Below are 22,212 nucleotides of genomic sequence, written 5' to 3' on the forward strand. Positions count from 1 at the left end.
CAGCCACTTACACAATTCCAGTCAACCAGATTATCATGTACTCAGTGAAGATGAATTTTTTTGACCATGAAATTTCTTCTTTTGAAACTGATAAAAGAATTTCAGTTCAAGAACCTACTTATTCTTTGTCCCTAGAAGGTTCTGGGCATTTTGTATGTGTAGCACAAATATTTACTCAACTTTTCCTACTAAATGGAAAGCGTGTTGTGGAATCATTGCTCTTGCCCTTGACGTCACTGTTAGAAAGACCCTTCCCTCTACTGCTCACATACCAAACTTAAGGTCTTTCTCATATCGGTTAAAAAGATCTCGGAGAAGCTGAGAAGGTTATAATTTTGAATATATGCCAACTAATAACCCAATTGTAGACAGAAAGGTTTTGGTCATGCTTTTGCCAGGGCCTTCCTCCCTTGGTTTGGGGTAGAAAAAGCAATACACAATTATCCAAAGTTATGACCAACCCCTTCAATGCTTCTGTCTAAGCATTTGAATATCATGAAACTCAAACTGATAGCCTGGCAGAAGCTGTGCTACGAAATAGAAGGGCACTTAATATCTTGACAGTTCAACAGGAGGCACCTGTATATTACTAGGGGAAGAATGTTGCTTTATATCAGTCAGTCTGGCAAAGTAACACAAGAACTAAAGGTAATAAAAGGTAATATCAATCTGCTGGCTGAAATAGGATACACATCAAAACCTGAGGATTATCTAGATCTCTCTAGTTGGTTACCATCAGGAATAGGGTCATGGTTAAGAACAGTATTACAAACTGGATTATTATTGTTTATCTTAATAATATGCATTGTTATATTAACCAAATGCTTGCTAAAAATTATAACCTCTGTTGTAACTTGCTTAACTACCCAGGTTATGTTTGCACAGTTGACTATGTTAGATGTTCTTCATTGAGACAGACTTTATGAATCAGAAGATTTGGAAGAAATTATTGCTAATGCCTTCACAAGACCCTTCCCCCCCCACAACTGAGGAACTAGATGGAACCGGAGCAGGTAATCAAACCACTCTGGCCGTGAGCAACTAATGGTGCTCTGTTGACATTTTGTCAGGAAAAATCATGAGCCAAAGGGGGAAATGTGGAAGGAGTTGTCAGTAATAACTCCACTTTGTACTTTAGGACTCCATTTTGTTAGACTGTGAATTGTGTTTACCCTGCTGGGAAAAAAATTATTTGCTCAGAAAGGAATCCCTAAGAATTGTGCAAAAATGTGCCTTAACTAATAACAAATGAGACATCATTGACAAGCCAATAAATTGTAACAGAAAAAAATATATATACATTCCAATCATATCTCTTGGCAAACAAATTATGTAAAACAAATACACTTTTCCATTTTCCTTTAAAATCCCTTGCTTTTTGTTCCCCAGATGGGACACTGTTCTGGTTACTGCTGGAATCTGTGCTACCCAAATTATGATCCTAAGATTCCTGAAACACAGGTTTCTTTGTTTTATAGCCTGCCTCTTTCTTCTCAGATGACACTAACAAACATTCTTCACTCAACAAAACTTTAGTCAGGCTCTTAAATCTTCTCCTAGGTCCATCTGTGCATTTCCCCTTTGGGGAGGAGGGGAGGATATTCTGCAGTGCTCATTTGGATATGGAGTTGGCTTGAGACCTCACTGCTCTTTTAAGAAGTGCCTAGATTTTTGGTCCTTTCATTCATGATATGTGAATGAAATAAAAGTTACAAATTATGATAGATCACATCTTCAACTACCATTTAAATTAGCATTTATAATATACTTAGTGAATACTTAATGACTTCACAGTAAACACTAAGTTATCTTGCTCAGCTATCACCTAGTTATGTATAGGATCTTTTATTAAACCACTGTGGCCTATGAAATAAATGATTTTTGAGAGGTGAAGCTCAGCAATGATCTCTCTCAATGCATGAAAGCCCTTCATTAGTAATTACAGACACTTTTCAGGTATTTCCTTTATGATTCTCTTCTACTTTTGCACAGTTTTCTCTCCTACATGTTCTGTGCAATATGTTAGAATTAAAGGGTAGAACCAGGAGTTCATAATCATTCATTTGTCATTCATTGTGGAGAAGAATTAAGGGAGGAATACAAGGGATGGGAGTGCTGGGGTGGGAATAGGGATATGCGAGATGATCAAGGACAGCAGGGAGCAAGCCACATGGAAATATAGAGGAAGAATATTCTAAGCAGGGGGAACAGCAAGTGCAAAGGCCTTAAGGTGAGAGTGTGTTTGATGCATTGGAGGAACAGCAGGGCCTGTGTAGCTAGAGGACAGAAGGGGAGGGTGGTTGGATAGGAAGCCAGACAGGAGCCAACAGCCACATCCTGCAGGATCTTGCTGGCCATTGTAAGAACTTTGGCTTTTGTTATGAGTGAAATATACCCAACTCTGATCTGCCCCTAGAAATTATGTCTGGTGCTCTTCAGGAAAAGCATCAGAATCCATAATAGTACAGCCTGGGCCCTATACACAGAAAGCCAGCCACTGACAAACAAATACTTCAATTTATTAAGTGCTGTGCACGTCATCCAGAAGATGCCTTGGCAAATGAGCTCAGTACTAGGCTAGATGCTGTTACTATGTCCTGAGCCTCTGGATAAAGGTTAGGTACTCCACTCCTCTCTGGCAAAATCTAAAAGTAATGGAAGGAGCAAGAAGCTGCATAGTGTAGGGGAAGAATGGTTTTGGAGACTTGAAGCATCCGTAGACAAAAAGACCTAGATTTAAATCCAAACTCTGCCACTTACTAGCTGTGTAACTTATACAAACTCATAATCCCTCTGAGCCTCAGTTTTCTTCACTCGGAATGAAAATAGTAGCTTCCTTATAAGAGTGTTGTGAGCACTAAAATAATGTGAATTATGTGTTTTGCACAGTGCCAACAAATAACCACTTCATTATTAAGTATTAAGCTAGGCTGACCAGCTCTGGCACTTGAACAAGATCATTCCTTTGGCCAAACCTCAATTTTTCCATCTGTAAGATGAGTATGACTATCTATCTGCCAAAATTAAGTGTTGAGGGTGCTTTGGACTCAAATGAACCACCAAAGCCACTTCTGGGAGAGACTGACAGGTGAGTGGAAAGAGCCACAGACCTACTTCCCATGCGTGGCTAGGTAATTTGATTAGAGCAAACCTTTCTGTTTGTTTGTTTTTAAATTCTGGCTTTTGGAGTATTGCACTTGGCAAATTACCTTCTCAAATATTTTTTCCTCATTTACAAATTGGGGATGACAGTCTCTAATGTACAGAAGTAAAGTGAGGAATTTTCATACGGTATCTGGCATAATGCGGGGTACAGTGGGGATTAGGGGTGGAAGTGGTGTCCGCTATTATTTTTATTATTGGCAAAAACAAATCTAATGGACCTGAGGACACGGGGAGGCGGAAGGTTTAGCTGGGACGAAGTGAGAGAGTATCGTTGACATATATATACTACCAAGTGGGAAGCAGCCGCATAGCACAGGGAGATCAGCTCGGTGCTTTGTGACCACCTAAAGGGGTGGGATAGGGAGGGTGGGAGGGAGACGCCGAGGGAGGAGATATGGGGATATATGTAAATGTATAGCTGATTCACTTTGTTATACAGCAGAAACTAACACAACATTGTAAAGCAATTATACTCCAATAAAGATGTTAAATAAATAATAATAAAAAATAAGAATGCACATTAAAAAAAAAAACCCAAATCTCCTCCCACGATTAAGAGAACACGCTTGATGGCCAGCTGGGGCTGCGAACACTGCAGATACCTAATCCTTCCAGCATTTCAACTTCCTTTGCCCTGAGCCTGCTTTTCCCTTTATGCCCATCAGTTGGCGCCTTTTGCCGTCCTTTTTTCCCCAAGCTGGCTTCTGGGGGCTGCAGTCGCTCCCCAGCTCTCATGTCACATGGCCTGCCAGAGCGAGGGGACTCCGCGCCGGAGCTGCGCCGCAGGAGGTGAGGTTTCCGCGCGCACCCGGCTGCGCCCGCTCTTCCGAGGCCTCAGGGTCCGGCGATGGCTCCTCCATGGGCATGGGCCAGATAGACGAGGCGACACCAGCAGCGGCCTTCAGCGTGCGCAGGGGACGGAGCTGACCGCCCCCACCGGGTAGGTTTCCGCTGCGCACGATCTGCTCAGCCCCCTTGGCATCATGACTGGAGCGCCCACCCCGGAGACGTCTCCAGAGCGAGGGAAAAAGAATTAGGGTTGCTGCAGCTGGCACGCGGAGAGCAATTGCAGGGTCTGGCGCAGCCTGGGAGGGCCTGCGACCCCGGCGGTGTTCTCTGGGCGGGCGGGCTTCGCTGCGGCCCCGCTCGTGGCGGTGGCTGCTTCCTGCCGGAGGACTGCGGGGACCCCAAAAGGGCGTCCCCCGCGCGGCCAGGGCCGGGATCTGCGCAGGGATGACAGTGTTGCAGCGAGCTTGCCTCCCTACCCCTTGTCCGCTTCCGTGGCGCCGCGAGGCCGACAGAAAGGCTGGAGCCGGGCGTGTGCGAGTCCAGGTAAGACCCAGCTCCTGCCCAGCGTGGTCCGGCCGAGCAGCCTAAGGGAGGATCGCCTAATGGCCGCCCGCTCGTGGCTGCCTCTGCCGCGCGTCGGCCCCTCGGGCCAGCCCCGCGCACCGACACGCGCGCTGCTGCGGCGTTGGGTTTCTGCGGGCGACCTCGCAGCCCCTAGACCGAGGAAGGGCAACCGGGCAGAGAAGGCGTCCTTCCCAGCTCCCGGAAAGACCGGACCGAGGGAGTCAACCCGGCGATTGAGACTGTTAGTTTCTTCCTACGGGTGGGGAAACAGACCCGAGCGCGGTGGGGACACCCCAAGGTCAGTGGCAGACACTAGATCCACTCTGGTCCTCCGCTGACATTCTCGTTCCATGAGGGATAGTTAGGACCACCCCGGCTCGGCTCGCCCTCTTCCTGGCCTCTGGGTGCGGGCGTTGCCAGTGCCGCACTGCGCTCGCAGTATTGGAGAGTGGGTGTAACCCCGGCATCCCCTGCTTGTCCCTTTTTCTACCCTAGGTGAGGGGACACAAGGGCGGATCCAATGATAATCTCACTATGCCGATCATTAGCAAAACCTGCGTGTGTGTGTGTGTGTGTGTGTGTGTGTGTGTGTGTGTGTGTGTGTGTGTGCGCGTTTCCCCTAGAGAACTAAACCTCGTAAGGCGGATTGGCTTTTAGGGATGCATTTCTGGAGTGCACTGCACCAGGTATTTTAGGAGGTGAGAAGAGAAAACCATGTTTGTCTAACATTATTAAAATTAGAATTTTTTAAAAGGATAAGCTTATTACAAAACATTAAGGAAACAGAAAAATGTAAAGGAGAAACTAAAGATAACTTAAAACTTCATCTCCTAGATTGTTGAGATTTCCTAGATACATTAAAATTTTCTCTGCATACACATTTAATCCAGTAACGTGGGCAAAACATATTGTTTCAGTTTGTACGTCTGATTACCCAGGGGGAAGCAAATCTTTTTCCTCTATGTATTGGCCTTTTGCATTTGTGTGTGTGAATTGACTATTAATACTTTTGCCCCTTTTTCAGTTGGAGTGTCTTTCTGTTCCTGATTTTTAAGCGCTCTTTATATATTACACATTAAGTTAGTAATTCTGTTATCTATGTTGCACAGTCTTTACCAATTTACTTAATGTTTTTGTCAGTTTTTCATCTTTGGCCGTTCAGCTCTATTCTTCTTTTTTCTTTATGGTTTCTGCTAGAGTATTTTGCTGAGAAAGGCCTTTACTAACCCAAGTTTGTATATTCTCCTGTATTTTCTTCATGTACTTTTAAGCTTTGGTTTAAAATTTTTAATGTGTAATTTATTCTAGTTTAAGTTGTAAAGTGGAGAGCTAATTACTTTTCCTAAATGGTTAGCCAGTTGCTACAAAGCTATTAAGTTCATTTTTTACCCCTGATTTAGACTGCTACAATTATGGTATATTAAATTATTATATATTTATATCTGTTTGTAGATTTTTGCATGTGTCTATCAGTATATTTTGGTGCCAGTGCCATGTTATTTTAATTACTGAAGTTTTATAACAAGTTTAATATCATATTACCCAGTATCACCTTCCCGGCTTTTTAAAAAATCAGTTTTATTAAGGTATAGTTTCCATGCAGTAAAATGCACCATTTAAATGTATATTTTGATGAATTTTGTGAAATATAACGACCATCACAATAAAAAATTATGGAGCACTACATAAACTTAATGTCATCCTTGCACAGGGGCCATGCTAATCTTCAATATATCATTCCAGTTTTAGTATATGTCCCAGCAAAGCGAGCATTTCCTAGCAGTTTTTATTAGTACTAATTCCAGGTTATCTTTAGAATACTTTGGTCAAATTAACCAGCCTCCTCCTGTTCCACCAAAAGAAACAAATCATGTTTGGATTTCTATAGGATTTTTGATAATTAAGGTCCTGAGAGTAGAACCCCTGTGTGTGTCACGTTCACTATTCCAGTGCCTGGTACAAGACTCAGTATTTGTTGAATTAAACTTTTAACAATGATCATAAAAGTAGTATATGCTCTTTGAGAAGTGTAGAGGGCAAAACAGGAAACCTCCATCCTGCATACCTTCATCTCTCCTTCACTAAATTATACTCCATGTTAAAAATAAAATGATCATACTATGTACACTTTTCTACAATTTGTGTTGACATAGTTTGCATTTTTCCCTTAGAGACTTTTTCAAACTGCCTGGTTCGATATAACGAATTACCATAAACTGGGTGCCTTAATCAGCAGAAACATTTATTTCTCACAGTTCTGGAGTCTGGAAGGTTGCGATCAGGGTACCAGCACAGTTGGGTTCTGATAAGGGGCCCTCTTCCTGGTTTATGGATGGCCACCTTCTTGATATGTTCTCACTGGCAGAGGAGAGAGAGGAAACAAGCTCTCTTCTGTCTCTTATAGGGGCACTAATCCCAGCGAAAGAGTTCCACAAACATGACCTAAATATCTCCTAAATACCCCATCTCCAAATATCATCACATTGGGGATTTGGATTTTGATATATGAATTTGGGGGGAACACAAACATTCAGTCCACAGCAGAGGTTTAGCTAAGACTTTTTAAATGTCAGTATATTTAAACCTTTCATTTTCCTTTTAATGTCTCCATATCATCTCCATGTGTAATTATCTAAACATCTGTTCCCTATTGCTGGCCATTTCCTTTCCCTGTAGTTTGTCTATCCTTCTCCCTGCCCTGTCCTCTATTCCTCTCCGCCTCTTTCTGCCTCTCTTTCTTACTTACAAACAAAATTGCTGTGAACATTCCTTGTCTATGTTTGGTAGCATGTGTTGGCACTTCTGCAGGGTAGATTCCTAGAAGTAGAATTTCTGTGTCAAAGGAGATGCACATATAAAATTTTTGTAGATACCTTCCCAACTTTCCCTCCAAAGGTTCCACCAATTTATATGAAAGCGCCCATTTACTGTACTGGCCCACTCCCTCTTGAAGTAAATTGGATTGACAGTATGTTAAATATAGAGATTAATTTTGGAGAAAGAGACCTCCATCTCTTCTTTCATTAGTGAGACTTCTCAGCTGGGAAAATGTTATTTTTATCCATTTATTACACTTTAGAATGTCCTTCAGTAGAATTTTATAGGTGTGTATATTCTGCATATTTAAAAAATTTATTGTAGATATTTTTGGTTTCTTTATATTTTCATTTTGACCGAGATATTTTATCCCATTGATTAATTTAGTAATTGTCTGATTAGCTGAAGGCAATCAGTGTATATATGTAGTGTGTGTATAACATTATATATTATTTTTGCATATTAATTCTGTTACTGAACACATTCTGAAAGTCTGTTACCATTTCTAATGGTTTTTCAGCTGATTTTCTTGGGTTCCCAATCCATGCAGAGACAATATTGCGTATTGGTTGAGAACATGAGTTCTGGAAACAGTCTGCCTGGATTTCAAGTTTTGCTACCCATTTAAAGCTTTGTTAACCTAGGGTACAAGTTAATTGTGCCTTAATTTTTTTCAGGTATAAAATGGACTTAATAATAGTACTTCTCATAGGCTTCTTATAAGGATGAATGAGATGCTTAGAACAGTGCCCAGCACATAAGAAGTGCTCAGCAAGCACTTCCAAGTAAGTTGATCTCTGCACATTAAATTGGGAGTCTTTGATACTCCCAATTTTATAGCTGAGGAATTGAGACCCATAGAGGTCATTTATTTGCTTAACAAACATGAAACCTTTTCTATGTATAGAATACTGTGCTGGGTCTGTGAGGGGTATCAAAGGTAAATTAGACTGAATCCACTAATGAGGGATTTATAAGGCCAATTGGGTTGTAAATCAAGGGCCATGAAAAAAGCCATGTAAGGCAGCAGGTATCATGAAAATAGCATAGGCTTTGAAATTTTTCCTGTGTTTGAATTTCCTGCTTTCAACATGGTAGCTTTTTTTTTTTTTTTCATTGAAATGAGATTAGTTCCATTACTATTTGAGAGTTGCTCTTTTGGTCACAAGAAATATACCTAAGAGTCCAGTACAGAACTTGGTTATGTAGTAGGAGCTTAATAAGTGGTAACTATAAATAGATACAGTCTAAAGTAGAAAGTGACAAATGAATGTCCTTGGATGAAAGTTCATGTAAAGGGCCTTAGCACTTGAGGAAAAAGAGACATTATTTCTGGTTGGGAGTGTTTACCTAAAACAAATAGACTGGCAATTATTTCTCCAGCAAAGATGGGTTTATTTGGGATAGCAGAGAAGTGCAATTCAGGGTCTGCAACCGTGGTGAGTCATGTGCAAGTCCCTGCACAGCAAGGGAAGGCGAGTGCTTTTATGGAGGGGAAAAGAAAGTTGGAGGGCAATAGTAAATAAACAGCCATGGCTTTTTGTTGCCTGAGTCCTTGCCAGGAAAGAAGAATCTTTTTCTTCTTCTTGGGCTCTGCTGTTATCACAGGACAAGAGAGCTCCCCTTTCTGGTCTCTACACTCTATTTAATTGAATTTTCTGTTTAATAATTTTTTACATTTCCTCCTTTTGATGAAGATCTTTCTCTGAAAGCACTGCTGATCAAGTGTCAGGTTTTCTACTTTCAGAGGCTTTTTGTCCCTCAATGTCAGGAAATACCTTTCCTGGGTACAGTGTCTCATATCGGAGGGAATAGATTAGGAATCTATTGAGGTCACATGTAAGTAACAAGGAGGGGTAGGAGGGAGAACTCTCAGGCACTTTTCATAAAAAGTCTATATGTTATCAAGATCATAGACATTAGAGATTACTTGAAGTGTTGTCATTTTCAGTGATTTGGTAACAAACTTCCAACAGGCCTGGTCTGGATATCTTGAGAAAGCTGTCTCATCAGATGCTTCAGTTCTGGGAAATCTTTACTTTCAGGTCACCAGATGATGTGCAGGTCCATTCAGGGTTTTATGCTCTCTTTAGGTGTGTCACATGTATCCAAGAGTCTATTCCTTGGAGTTTGGCAGCACAAGGGTCGGTTTACCTGATAGGGACATTTCCAGTGAGGTTGAAGAGAGAGTCTTTCTGGAGGTGACTTTTTCAATAGACAAAATCTCCAGGTTGCAAAACATGATGCTTAAGGTTTTCATCTCCCTAGAGTGCACTGTGAAAAGATTGCTTTACCGCACATGGATATTTTTAATACGAGCAATAGGCCTCTACACTATTGCAGTAGCTCTCCTTTTATCAGTTGTGAGTCAAAGGAAGCAGGAGCCAAGTTCATTGGGTGTCCTGGGACTGTCTCAAAGTGTAAGAGTTTTTGAGTTATAAAAGAAGTGGCTCTTACCCACTGGACCACCAGGGAAGTCCCTCCAATTGAATCTTAATGACATTAGTGCATTTGACTAAACCAGAGGATTGAGGGTGGTAAGCACAGTGAAAGTGTAAAACTGGCCAAACAGTGCAGAATTGTCAAAGTACCTGACCAGTAAAATAGCTTCCTCAATCATTATGACGTTCAAGAGGAGTTCCCTAAGTAGGGATAATCTTTTCCCAAAAGACATTAGCCAGAGAAGAGGCAGCAGCCCGTCTGCAAGGGAAGGCTTCAGTTCAGTATGAAAATATACAGACCATGTCTCAAACATATTTATATCCACAAAATAGAGGAAGTTGTATGAAATCCATTTGCTAGACATCTAATCATCTGTTAGACAGTTTAAACTGTCCAGGAGCATTACGAACAGACTTCCTAGTACTTCCCACTTGTACTTCAACAAGTGGTACAGTGAGGTGCAGGCACTTTTTGTAGCCTTGTTAATGTTTCCCCACCAATACTGATTCATGAATGTTATCATTTTGTCAGTAGACCTATGGCTTAATGCATGTACAGTAGTGAGGAGTGGGAATTTCAGTGTCTCTGGTAGGATTGGGTTATTCTTTGGTCCTAACCAGAGATTTCTCTTTTTATCAAATCAACCGTTGTTGAATTTCTAAACTTGTTTTTCCTTTTCAGAAGCCAGTTGTTGGGCTTCTCTAGCCAGTTTTTCTAAGTTACCATTTGGGGAGCCTTTGGACCATGATAGGGGTTTGGCTGCTGAGGGTTTCTTTAAGGGCAGCCTTTTTTTGTAGAAATGTCAGCAAGGTGATTTCCCTTAGCTTCCAGAGAGTCAAGTTTAGAACGCCTCAGAATCTTAATAGCTAACATGCCAGGTAAACGTATTGCACCCAAAAATTTCTAAACATAGGAGCCATTTTAAATTTTATTTCTGCTTGAAGTAAGGAAGCCACGTTTCTTCCACAACATTGCAAAACCATGAACTACTCTGAAAGTATATCTGCCATCAGTATAAATCTTTGGCAGCTTTGTTCTTGGCTAGAAGTACAAGCCCTTTTAAGAGCATATAATTCAGTTTGTTGGACTGAAGTAGCCATAGGTGAAGATGCTGCCTCAACAACATCAAAAGGAGTTGCAGTAGCATACACAGCACAATATTTGCCATTGTCACTTTTTAAATAAGAACCATCAGTGAACCACAAGACGTCAGTGTTACAAAAAGGATTTTCCTGCAGATCATCATCAGGGGTCAGGAGGTGATTTGTCAGTGGTAAGCGGTCGTGAGGGACTTCATCATTGATGTGGGGGGAGAAGAGTAGCAGGGTTAAGGTTATTACAGTGTAAAAGAGTTACGTGAGAAGCAGTTAACAAAAGGACTTTATAGGAGGTGAGGCGGCTAACTGAGAAATGTTGAGAGTGAGCACCAAGATTGTGGTTCCATTGTCAATTAGGACTGGAAGAGATTCATCCCCAATCTGGAGAAATGTTTCTCCAATTCTTTTAAGTGGGAAGATTGGGAAGAGACCCTGTAGTCCCCGCCCCCAGCCCCATTGTTGAGAATTCAGAGGACATTGGAAAGACTGGTTAGAGGGCAGAGGTGCTGAAAATGCTTAAATTTGTAACAATCTCTTTTCTGATGTCCTGGCTGTTTGCAACTAAGCCAGGCCCTCAGGGAGTGGCTTGTAAAGTATTCAGTCAAACAGATAGCTAGTGGGAAGCAGCCGCATAGCACAGGGAGATCAGCTCGGTGCCATGTGACCGCCTGGAGGGGTGGATAGGGAGGGTGGGAGGGAGGGAGACGCAAGAGGGAAGAGATGTGGGAACATATGTATATGTATAACTGATTCATTATGTTATAAAGCAGAAACTAACACACCATTGTAAAGCAATTATACCCCAATAAAGATGTAAAAATAAATTAAAAAAAAAAAAAAAACCCTACCGGTGTGGGCGGGTTTTGCCTTTTCCCTCAGCACTGAGCCCTGGGGCTTCAGCAATGGAGAGTGCTCACGTACCCAATAAGAGCAGCTTCCTTGCTAGTCCTGTTGGTCTTATGGATGTATTGCCGCATTGGTTTTCAGAGTTACGTGTTTGGGGGCCTGTCCCTCAGGTGGGAGTCTTAAAAGTTGGGGCTCTGGGTATACCCTTCACTCCTCAGGGAGCAGCTGGTTGTTGGGAGGTTGGTCCCAATTGTCTGGCACTGTGCCAGGGGTGGGGTTTATGGAAAGAGCATGTCTTAGCCTTTCCTGACTGTTTTGACATGGGTATTTTCTCATTTGCCTGATGTCACTCAGCTAGTTTCTGGATTTCTCTCAGAAGGAATTTCTCCTCATGTACATTCGATGTGTCCATGGGAGGAAGGAAGATAAGGAGGCTTCAATGTCACCATCTTGGTCTCTCCCTGAGTTTGCTTACTCTTCGCATGTGTGTGTGTGTGTGTGTGTGTGTGTGTGTGCGATCTTGCCGCATATTCATACTTGCCTTGGAATAGGAAATAAACATTCAGTAAAAACATATAGGCAAAATACATTTTAACCATGCAACTGTTAACCTACAATCACTATGTATTGGGTTGACCAAAAAGTGCCTTCAGTTTTTAAGTAAAAATAAAAGACACATTTTTTGTTTTCACCAAGAACGTTATTGAACAACGTGTTCACTCTTTTGTTCCACTACCTTCTACCATTTGTCAGGCAACTTCATAATTCCATCTTCCCAAAACCTTTTATCTTTTTGAGCAAAGAACTGTTCTAGGTACCTTTTACAGTCTTCCAGGGAATTGAAATTTTTTCTCTTAAGAGAATTTTGTAGAGACCTAAATAAATGGAAATCCGAAGGTGCAATGTCTGATGAATACGGTGGATGAAACAGAACTTCCCAGCCCAGCTGTAACTGTTTTTGTCTAGCCTTCAAAGAAACATGCAGTCTTGCATTATCCTGATGGAAGATTATGTGTTGTCTGTTGACTAATTCTGGACACTTTTTGTCGAGTGCTGCTTTCAGTTGGTCTAACTGGGAGCAGTACTTATTGGAATTAATCGTTTGGTTTTCCGGAAGGAGCTCATAATAGAGGACTCCCTTCCAATCCCACCATATACCCAACATCACCTTCTTTGGATGAAGACCGGCCTTTGGTGTGGTTGGTGGTGGTTCATTTCATCTGCCCCACGATCTGTTCCACATTATTGTACAGCATCCACTTTTCATCGCCCATCACAATTTGTTTTAAAAACGGAACGTTTCCCTTACATTTCAGTAGAGAATCACATGCGGAAATACGGTCAAGAAGGTTATTTTCACTTAACTTACATGAAAGCCAAACATCAAAGCGATTAACATAACCAAGCTGGTGCAAATGGTTTTCATCTCTTGATTAGGATATTTTGAGTATGTCGGCTATCACCTGCGTGGTATAATGTTGATTGTTCTCAATGAATGTCTTGATTTGATCACTATCAACTTCAACTGGTCTACCCGACCGTGGAGCATCGTCCAGTGAGAAATCTCCAGCACTGAACTTCACAAACCACTTTTGACACGTTCCATCAGTCACAGTACATTCTCCATAAACTGCACTAACCTTTTTTTGTGTTTCAGCTGCGCTTTTACCTTTCTTGAAATAATAAAGCATAATATGCCGAAAATGTAGCTTTTTTTCTTCCACCTTCGGTATTAAAATGGCTACACAAAAATTCACCAATTTTGATAAGTCTTTTTTTAAATGCACACTGATATATGACAGCTGTCACATACAATCTAACATTGTTTCGAATGAAGTTAAAGACAAAATGCTACTAGACCCATCTTATGGAAAAAACCGAACGAACCTTTTGGCCAACCCAATACTTTATATTTTTGCACGTAGACCTAACATTGCAATTAAAAAAAAAAAAAGTAAACCAGATTGAGACCCTTAGGAGGATTTTTTGCGGGGGAGGCAGATATATTTCAAAAAACAACATGAATTTTCTACAATTAAATACAGAAAATATACTGGTTTTCCCAAATGAATAATTTGATATGTTAACACTTCACCATAAAGAATGTATACCACCTGGATGGGATCCTAGCGTAGGAAAAGGACATTAGCTAAAAACTAAAGAAATCTAAATAAAGTGTGAACTAGTTAAAAAAAAATAGAATTAGTAGCCTCAAACTATAAGGCAGTTACTTTGTGAGTTTGCTTACTTTTAATGGGTACTTAGTATTCCATTCTTTGGAGGTACCATAGTTTATTTGACTCACTCGCAACTGATGGGCACTTGGCAATATTTTGCTCTTACAAATGATGCTACAAGTCATTTCTCACACATGAGAATATATATCTAGGAAAGAATGCTAGAAATGGAATTGCTGAGCATTAGTGTGTTTTGTTAGATATTTCTAAATTAATTCTACAGAGGTTGTGCCAATTTATACTCCCACTTTGCTAATGCAAAATACTTGAGTACTTGTTTAGTAGGTCCTAAGATAACACAGGCCAGGGTTGGCCCCTCTAGGAGATTGTATTACAGGATGAGAAAAAGCTATCTATGTGAAGAGACAAGGAAGGTGTGGGAATAAGAATGTTCCAGGGTAAGGGAGTTGCATGAGCAAAGACCAGGAGATGAGCAAGAGCTTAGCATAGTTGATGTTCGAAAAGAAGGTCAGCATGTCTAGAGCTGCCCTGCTCACTGGCCGCATGTGGCTATTAAGCACTTAAAGTGTGGTTTGTCGGAATTGACATATGCTGTAAATGTAAAGTACACGCTGGATTTCAAAGACTTAGTATGGAAAAAAGAATGCAGAATACCTTATTAATCATTTTTTATATTGGTTTCACGTTGAAGTAATAGTTTTGATGTGTTGTAGTAAAATATATTATTAAAATTCATTTCATCTGTTTCTTTTTACTTTTTTATTGTGGCTGCTAGAAAATGTTAAATTACATACGTGGCTTGCATTATATTTCTATTGGACAGTGCTAGTCTAGAGCAGGGGTTGATAAACTATGGGCTGCAGGCCAGATTTGGTCTACAGCCTGTTTGTTTGTTTGTTTTCCTACAGCCTGTTTTGATGTGGCTGGAGCACTAAAAAATAGATTTTACATTTTTTGAAAGAGTTAAAAAAAAAGAAATAGTCTAAGAGGAATATGTGACAGAGACAGTGTGTAGCCCACAAAGTCTAAAATATTTACTATCTAGCCCTTTGCTAGTCTAAAACATACAGAGAAAAGAGGGCAGTAGAACAAGATGCCAGGGGAAGGCAGCGTCCAGATCATAAAGGGCCTTTTGTATCATGATACGATGTTTAGATTTTATTAAAAGAGCAATGGAAAGGTAAAGAAGGGTTTTAAGCAGGAGAGTGACATGATCAGATTTATATTCTTAAATGATAATTGTCTACGTGTGTGCATGTGTCACATTCTCACTTTACCAAAAACTCACTAGAATAGGGTATTGAAGGAAGTTGGATGGTAGTTTTACACCAAACACTGAACTCTGCATTTCCACCATAATCGCTTTGTCATCTTAGCACTTAATATGTGCCTGGCATTTTCTGAGCTGTGTGCCTTATCTTATTGACTGTATTTTGTTCCTTCTTTAAGTGGTTACAGCTCTCTTGGATAATAGCAAGGGTAGGGAGAACAGTGTGAGCAGGAAGCCACCTAAATGACTCCATTCCCAAGATCAACTAAGGTAGAGTGTGAGCTCAACCCAGTTTCAGCCCTTGGCTGCCACTGGAAGTGATGTGGAACTGGTGAGGCCATGGGAATGTGCAGACACATGATTTGTTAACTCCATTGGCTTGAACATCACAGGGCGATGCAGCAAGTCTGCAGGTCTTTGAAAGTCCACATAACAGCAAACCTGGGGTCTCATACTACTCAACCCTCTCCCTGCTTATTTCCCTCTTTAATACTATCCAGATCTCTTACTAGTACTGGGCTAGTCTGTCTCACCTCTGGAGTCCCACAATATAATCTGCTGCTGTTGCTGAAATGAGACTTATCTCTCTACTTCCTTAAGTTACTATGTCATCATGCCGTAGAGAGAAGTTTGGTATTCTACACAACTCTAATGGCAAGGTAGGCTAACTGCTGTAATAATAAGCAAGTCAGAAAATCATTAGTGGCTAGAAACAACGGTTTGTGTATTACTCACAACACAGCCCACTCTAGGTTGGGCGGGTGCTGGGAGGTGAGCTGTAGGAGGGACCTCTGTTCCAGGCAGTCATTCAAGGACCCAGGCCTGCCCTGTGGTGGCTCCTCCCTCCTCTAGATCCACCAAGGCTGTCCAGCCAGCAGATGGAGAAAGAGAGTCAAGAAGGCACATCTGCTCTCAACCACGTTGTTCCAGAAGTCATAACTGTCATGTTGCTCACATTTTACTGGCAAGCCCTAGTCACATGACCCCACCTGGAAGAAAGCAGGCTAGGAGATGTGGTCTTTCTGTGTGTCCAAGAAGGGGAGAATGTAAGAGAGCACTAGACTGCACCACAACAACCTCGTATGGTACCTGGGCAGTCCTTCTTCAAGATAGCTCACAAGCTAGGCCATTTCCTTCCCAATATGTGCAAACTTTATTATGCTTCTGAGGTAAGAGGTTTACCTTTTATTCTATAGACACCGTTTAGTTTGGCATTGACCTTAGTGGAGTTATACTGGCTTTGTCCTTTTAGTTCTGTTTTTGGGTGCAAGTCTGTTTTCCCTCAGATTATTAGACCTACTTACTCCTAAAATATTACTAAGCTTGTACATATAGGGAGATTTTATATATATATATATATATATATATATATATATATATATATATATACTTTTTTTTTTTGGCTGCGCCGTGTGGTGTGTGGGATCTTAATTCCCCAACCAGGGATCGAACCCGCACCCCCTGCAGTGGAAGCGCAGAGTCTTAACCACTGGACTGCCAGGGAAGTCCAGCTATGGATATATTTTAATGGCATTTTTATTCTGTATGATTTTGCTCTGTAACATTTAATCTTCACAGTAACCCTGTGAGAGGTATTATTATTACCTCCATTTTAGAGGTAAGGAATCCAAGCTGTGGAGCGGTGAAGTGACCTTTCACCGAGTGGCTGAGCTGGTATTCACTCTAGCATGTGCCTGACCTCAGGCTTGTACTCTGAGAGATGATGTCACACTACATTCCTTCCTGGACCAGGCTTGCAGCAACTTTCTGTTTCATCTTCATCTCTGCCTACCCTCTCCCTACCTCACTGAAACGCTGCTTATAGATCTTCCTTCAGATATTTCCTCCCCTCCCAAAGTCTGGGGCTCTAGAGTTCTCTTGAATATGGGGGAGAGATCCTTTCTCTCACTGGTTCCCATGGCAATTCTGTAAATTATAAAACGGAAGAACAATCAGGATTAAATTAACATGTAATTTTAAGTATAGTTGCATGAGGATAGAGAGATAGGAATGGAAGATCTTGATAAAGACATTTCAGGGAATCCTAAATAGTCCTTTTCTTGTTTGGGATGTACAAAAAAGTTTTCAGAAACTACTATGCACCGTTAGTCCACAAGTACTTACAATGTACTTACCTTGGAACTTACTTTAAATGCGTCTTTCCTTTGTGCCTTTCTTTTTTGCGTCTGTTTTAAGAACCTGTGGCTATGTAGCTGCTGAATTGAAATAATGATTTTGCTAGCCTATCTGGTGACGTTCTGGGACACTGTAAACCTTAACTAAGCATCTGTAGGTGTGAAGACTTGGTTGGATGTACCAAGGTTTCATTACTCATAGAAATGATCAAAGAATCCCAGAGATCATTAACAGATACAACCAAAGAAGAGTATACTGGAGAAAATACTTAAGTCTCTAGTAGCTACAGAGCCTAGAATTAGAATTTCTGGTTTGACATGTGCTGAGTTCCATCCCTGGATTTTTTAAAGCCCTGTACCATTCTTTACTTTTCTCTCTTTAGGTTTGCCTTGCACTGATTTTGGCCTGAGGTCCAGGATGGTTTGTTCTTGGGACCAGACCTGACCAGAAGTCGACCTCATGAGCACTTCAAGCTCTCCAGCTGCCATGCTCCTCCGGAGGCTGAGGCGGCTCTCCTGGGGCAGCACTGCTGTCCAGCTCTTCATCTTAACAGTGGTGACCTTTGGTCTGCTGGCCCCCCTGGCCTGTCACCGGCTTCTGCATTCTTACTTCTACCTGCGCCACTGGCATCTGAACCAAATGAGCCAAGAGTTCCTGCAGCAAAGCTTGAAAGAGGGTGAAGCTGCCCTCCACTACTTTGAGGAGCTGCCCTCTGCCAATGGCTCGGTGCCCATTGTCTGGCAGGCCACTCCCCGCCCCTGGCTGGTCATCACCATCATCACTGTGGACAGGCAACCTGGCTTCCACTACGTCCTGCAGGTGGTGTCCCAGTTCCACCGGCTCCTTCAACAATGCGGCCCCCAGTGTGAGGGGCACCAACTCTTCCTGTGCAACGTGGAGCGGAGTGTGAGCCATTTCGATGCCAAGCTGCTGTCCAAGTACGTTCCTGTGGCCAACCGCTATGAGGGCACTGAAGATGACTACGGCGACGACCCTTCGACCAACTCGTTTGAGAAAGAGAAGCAGGACTACGTCTATTGCCTGGAATCCTCCCTGCAGACCTACAACCCAGACTACGTCCTGATGGTGGAAGACGACGCCGTTCCAGAAGAGCAGATCTTCCCAGTCTTGGAGCACCTTCTGCGGGCTCGTTTCTCCGAGCCGCACCTCAGAGATGCCCTTTATCTAAAGCTCTATCACCCCGAGAGGCTCCAGCACTACATCAACCCAGAGCCCATGAGGATCCTGGAGTGGGTCGGTGTCGGCATGTTGCTGGGGCCCTTACTAACCTGGATATACATGCGGTTTGCCAGCCGGCCGGGGTTTAGCTGGCCCGTCATGCTCTTCTTCTCCCTGTATAGCATGGGGCTGGTGGAGCTGGTGGGCCGGCACTATTTCCTGGAGCTGCGGCGGCTGAGTCCTTCCCTGTACAATGTGGTCCCTGCTTCACAGTGTTGCACCCCGGCCATGCTCTTCCCTGCCCCGGCGGCCCGGCGGACCCTCACCTACCTGTCCCAGGTGTACTGCCACAAGGGCTTCGGCAAGGACATGGCACTGTACTCACTGTTGAGGGCCAAGGGGGAGCGGGCCTATGTGGTGGAGCCCAATCTCGTGAAACACATCGGGCTCTTCTCCAGCCTTCGGTACAACTTTCACCCAAGTCTGCTCTAGCCTGCCAAGAAATGCCTTTCTGAAATTGGCCACTTCTTGGAGATTCAACTATTGAGCTCTTTATTTGGACATGGTTGCTTGCCGATATTTCATTGTTTTAGGGTTGCTAGGGATATAGACACTGGGATGGCTGAGGAACATACAAGTCCAGAACCTTGGCTTTGGTAACTCTCTGGCAGGAGCAAGCTGTTCACCGTGGGTCCAGACCTCTCGCCCTCCACACAACCACACTGCCTCATGCAGTCTGACCCACCCAAAGAAGGGCATTTAAACACCACTTATATTCTCCAGTTGTTTTTCACTCTGCTTCACGACAGAGTTTGTGACTGCCAAAAATATTGTACACAGTGATATGACCAGTTTAGGATTTTAAGCGTAGAATTTGGTGAAAGGTGAGATTCTTTTGCAATGATTTCTTTCTCATTGGGAATAAGAATGGATGTATGTTTAGAATATATGTCCCAAGAGGCAGGACCACGTTGATAGATTCTATTTGTTTCCTTGACCTGGAGTAATAAAAGCCGCGCAGGGCCCGGCATCTTGGAGGCAGGTGACCCGGCTTTTGTTACCTGGCGTTTTCTTTTCCACACATCTGTAGTGCACTGATAATCAATGTTGTCTGTGAGAACTTTAAGGCACAGCAAGATCTGAAATCACCTTCTGGATCCTCAAAGTCAGATTGCTTATGTTTAGTAGTGATTTAATATTGAAGATTTCTATCATAATCTGATTCTTTGAAAGTTGGACATTGCAGAATGATATAGAATGGGTGAGCTTTTTACTAATAGCATATCCTTTTCCCTAACTTCGCTGGCTAATCATTCACCTTCACTTCTTTTTCTTCTATGTAGCATGATGTTATAGAAGAAAAAGCATGGACTGAAGTCAGAAGACCTGAATTTTTATTTCAGATCTCTGTTAGATCCCAGTGGTGTGAACTTGGGCAAGTCATAAGCACTCTGCATCTCAGGTTTGTCACCTGTAAAATGGGGACAGTGATATCTACTTTTTTACGTTGCCTTGAGGATTAAATGACAAAATGTATGTAGAACACTAGCAAGTGCTTATCTCACAGAGGGCACTTGGTGAATATTAGTTCTTCTCTCTCCTATAATAAGCATATGAAACTCAAGTGTATTTTGGATAAAGGTATTAATGATGTTATTTAAAGTATGATATGGGGCATAGGGCTGACACCTATGGAGCAGTTGTTCCAGACCAAACACTGCTAGGATAAAGGCTGACTTTTCCTTGTGACTTCGGAAGGATATGCAGCTCAAGATAAGAATTGTTCATTCAACTGGCAGTGATCTGAGACTCCTCTTGAGCTTATTCCAAGACTAGCATCTGAAAACTACTCTTCTCAAAAGTTACAAGTAAATTTCATTTGACAATACTTATCACACCAGTGGCCAACTGTCCCTTTGTGGGGATGGATGATTATATTAGAGTGCAAGCAGCTGTCCAGTTTGTTTCAGTGCCACATCTTCCCTTTGCTTTTAAGTTTCCACAGTGAGCTAACATCTTGGGATCTGCTCGAGAACACTGAGAGAGTAACAGGGGTTCATCACCACACTTTATAGATGAACAAACAGGCCCCGAAATATTAAAGGATTTCTTCAGGTTCACACAGCTGAACAGCAACAGAGAGGACTGGAATGTAGTAGATTTTCTGACTTCCAGCCCCTGTACTTTTTTCTTAACTGCATTCATTTTATAAATATCTATGTAGTCAAATTCTCTTTTGTGAAATCTGATTGTAACCTGGACTAAATAATGTCTCTGTAAGCTAAGGTGGTAAAACCTCACTGTGGTGTTGGTCTTGGGGAACAAACAGGTATCAATATGTGTTGTGTTATTATAGTGAGCTGTTATGTATCCCCCAGGAATGTACAAAGTGACTAGAGCTACTAGATGACTTATTGAGATGCTCAGATTCCACCCCTCCATCCCTCCTCTCCCAGTAACTGGTTCAGCCCCATGTTTGAGAAGAGAACCACCCTCAACCTAGAGTTCATTTGAGTTTGTTGCATTAGTGATTGGATCTCCTCATGAAAATTTGTGTCCAATGACAAAACATGTAAGCTGGCCAAGCCCTAGATCAGAATCATTGCTGGTTTCCATTTCTGCTCTTTCTAATTCAGTTGTCTACCACACGCAGACATCCCTTCCCCTGACTCCTTCATTCTCGATGGCTAAAGTCATCTTTGCCTTGTCTTATTTCTCTACCCACACACTAAGACATCTTCCCCCATTGATCTTAACTAGAATCTGCCATCCTTGGACATTTTCTGCAGAAGCAAACATGCTACCCACTTTTATCCCTACCCACTTTCTAGATCACCCTTCCTTTTGTCTCTCATTCCTAGAGTCCAAATTGTGTGTGTTGTCCTGGATTAGGACAGCTGACAGCTGTCTCTCATTTAATTAAAGCTGAAGTCTCTCATTTAATCCTAAGCAGAGGGCTAGGGGAGAACTGAAGTCCCCTTCCAATATCAAGGGACATAGTTTACCAGGAGGGTAAAGGCCTCTAACAGTCCTGCATACTTTTCAGAAGTTAAATTATTGTCAGGCCTAAGAAGCCCTATTGTGACTGCCTGTATTTGCATAGACTTATCAGTTCAAATAAATGCACCCGTTTCACCAAGTCATCCTGAGAAAACTGGTCGTTCTCTTGTTTCTACAGATGAGTTTTTCTGATGTGGTGAATAGTATCGAACACACACACACACTCACGCTATTGTGGGGTGTGAGCCATTCAAAAGTATGGGCGGTTTGCTTAAAAATTCGTAAGTGAATCTTGTATTTCTTAAATGGAAGCATTTGAATTGTGCTTTCTTTTTTTTACAAAAAAAGTGGTGAGAATACTATAGTGCAACTGGAGAATACAAGTAGGATGAATATAATGATAGGATTAATTTATTTTACCTTGGATACAGTCCTCATTTGGGGGAATTTATTTAATTGGTAACTTAATTTAGGTAAAGAGGCATTCTCTTTGGATTTGATTACTGTGGGATTTTTATATACACTATGATGCATTGTGAATTACTGTAACACAATATAAAATTCGGTAATTTTAAGTCACATGATCCATTTGGATATTTTTATCCCAGCTACAATGAGTTTGCTGAGAAATGCTCATTAACTGGCACTGTTTTTTTTAGGTTGGATTTTGTTTGGAAAAAAACCCTGGAACTACATCAAAGATGATTGG

The 22,212-nt window shown here is 42.0% G+C and overlaps 1 protein-coding gene and 1 non-coding gene across 5 annotated transcripts; one reads left to right on the forward strand and one right to left on the reverse strand.

The window, feature by feature from the left end:
* Window positions 1–3,873: 3,873 nt before the first annotated feature.
* Window positions 3,874–21,646, forward strand: PGAP4 (post-GPI attachment to proteins GalNAc transferase 4). 4 transcript variants are annotated; one of them, XR_010944934.1, is made up of 3 exons: window positions 3,874–4,497; window positions 17,707–19,387; window positions 19,847–21,646. XR_010944934.1 is itself a non-coding variant. In XM_067743791.1 (2 exons), exon 2 carries the CDS (start codon window positions 17,784–17,786, stop codon window positions 18,993–18,995), a length of 1,212 nt encoding a protein of 403 aa, XP_067599892.1. In that variant the 5' UTR covers window positions 3,874–4,497; window positions 17,707–17,783; the 3' UTR covers window positions 18,996–21,646. The 4 variants fall into 4 exon arrangements, 3 of the variants coding, with proteins under 3 accessions (XP_067599892.1, XP_067599893.1, XP_067599894.1); XM_067743791.1 differs by having other exon boundaries at window positions 17,707–21,646; XM_067743792.1 differs by having other exon boundaries at window positions 3,874–4,105; window positions 17,707–21,646.
* Window positions 6,186–6,289, reverse strand: LOC137228509 (U6 spliceosomal RNA). Its single transcript, XR_010945296.1, has one exon. It is a non-coding gene; the product is annotated as a U6 spliceosomal RNA (small nuclear RNA).
* Window positions 21,647–22,212: the final 566 nt, after the last annotated feature.

Source organism: Pseudorca crassidens, chromosome 7 (assembly GCF_039906515.1).
Source record: "Pseudorca crassidens isolate mPseCra1 chromosome 7, mPseCra1.hap1, whole genome shotgun sequence".
Taxonomy (NCBI): Eukaryota; Metazoa; Chordata; class Mammalia; order Artiodactyla; family Delphinidae; genus Pseudorca; species Pseudorca crassidens.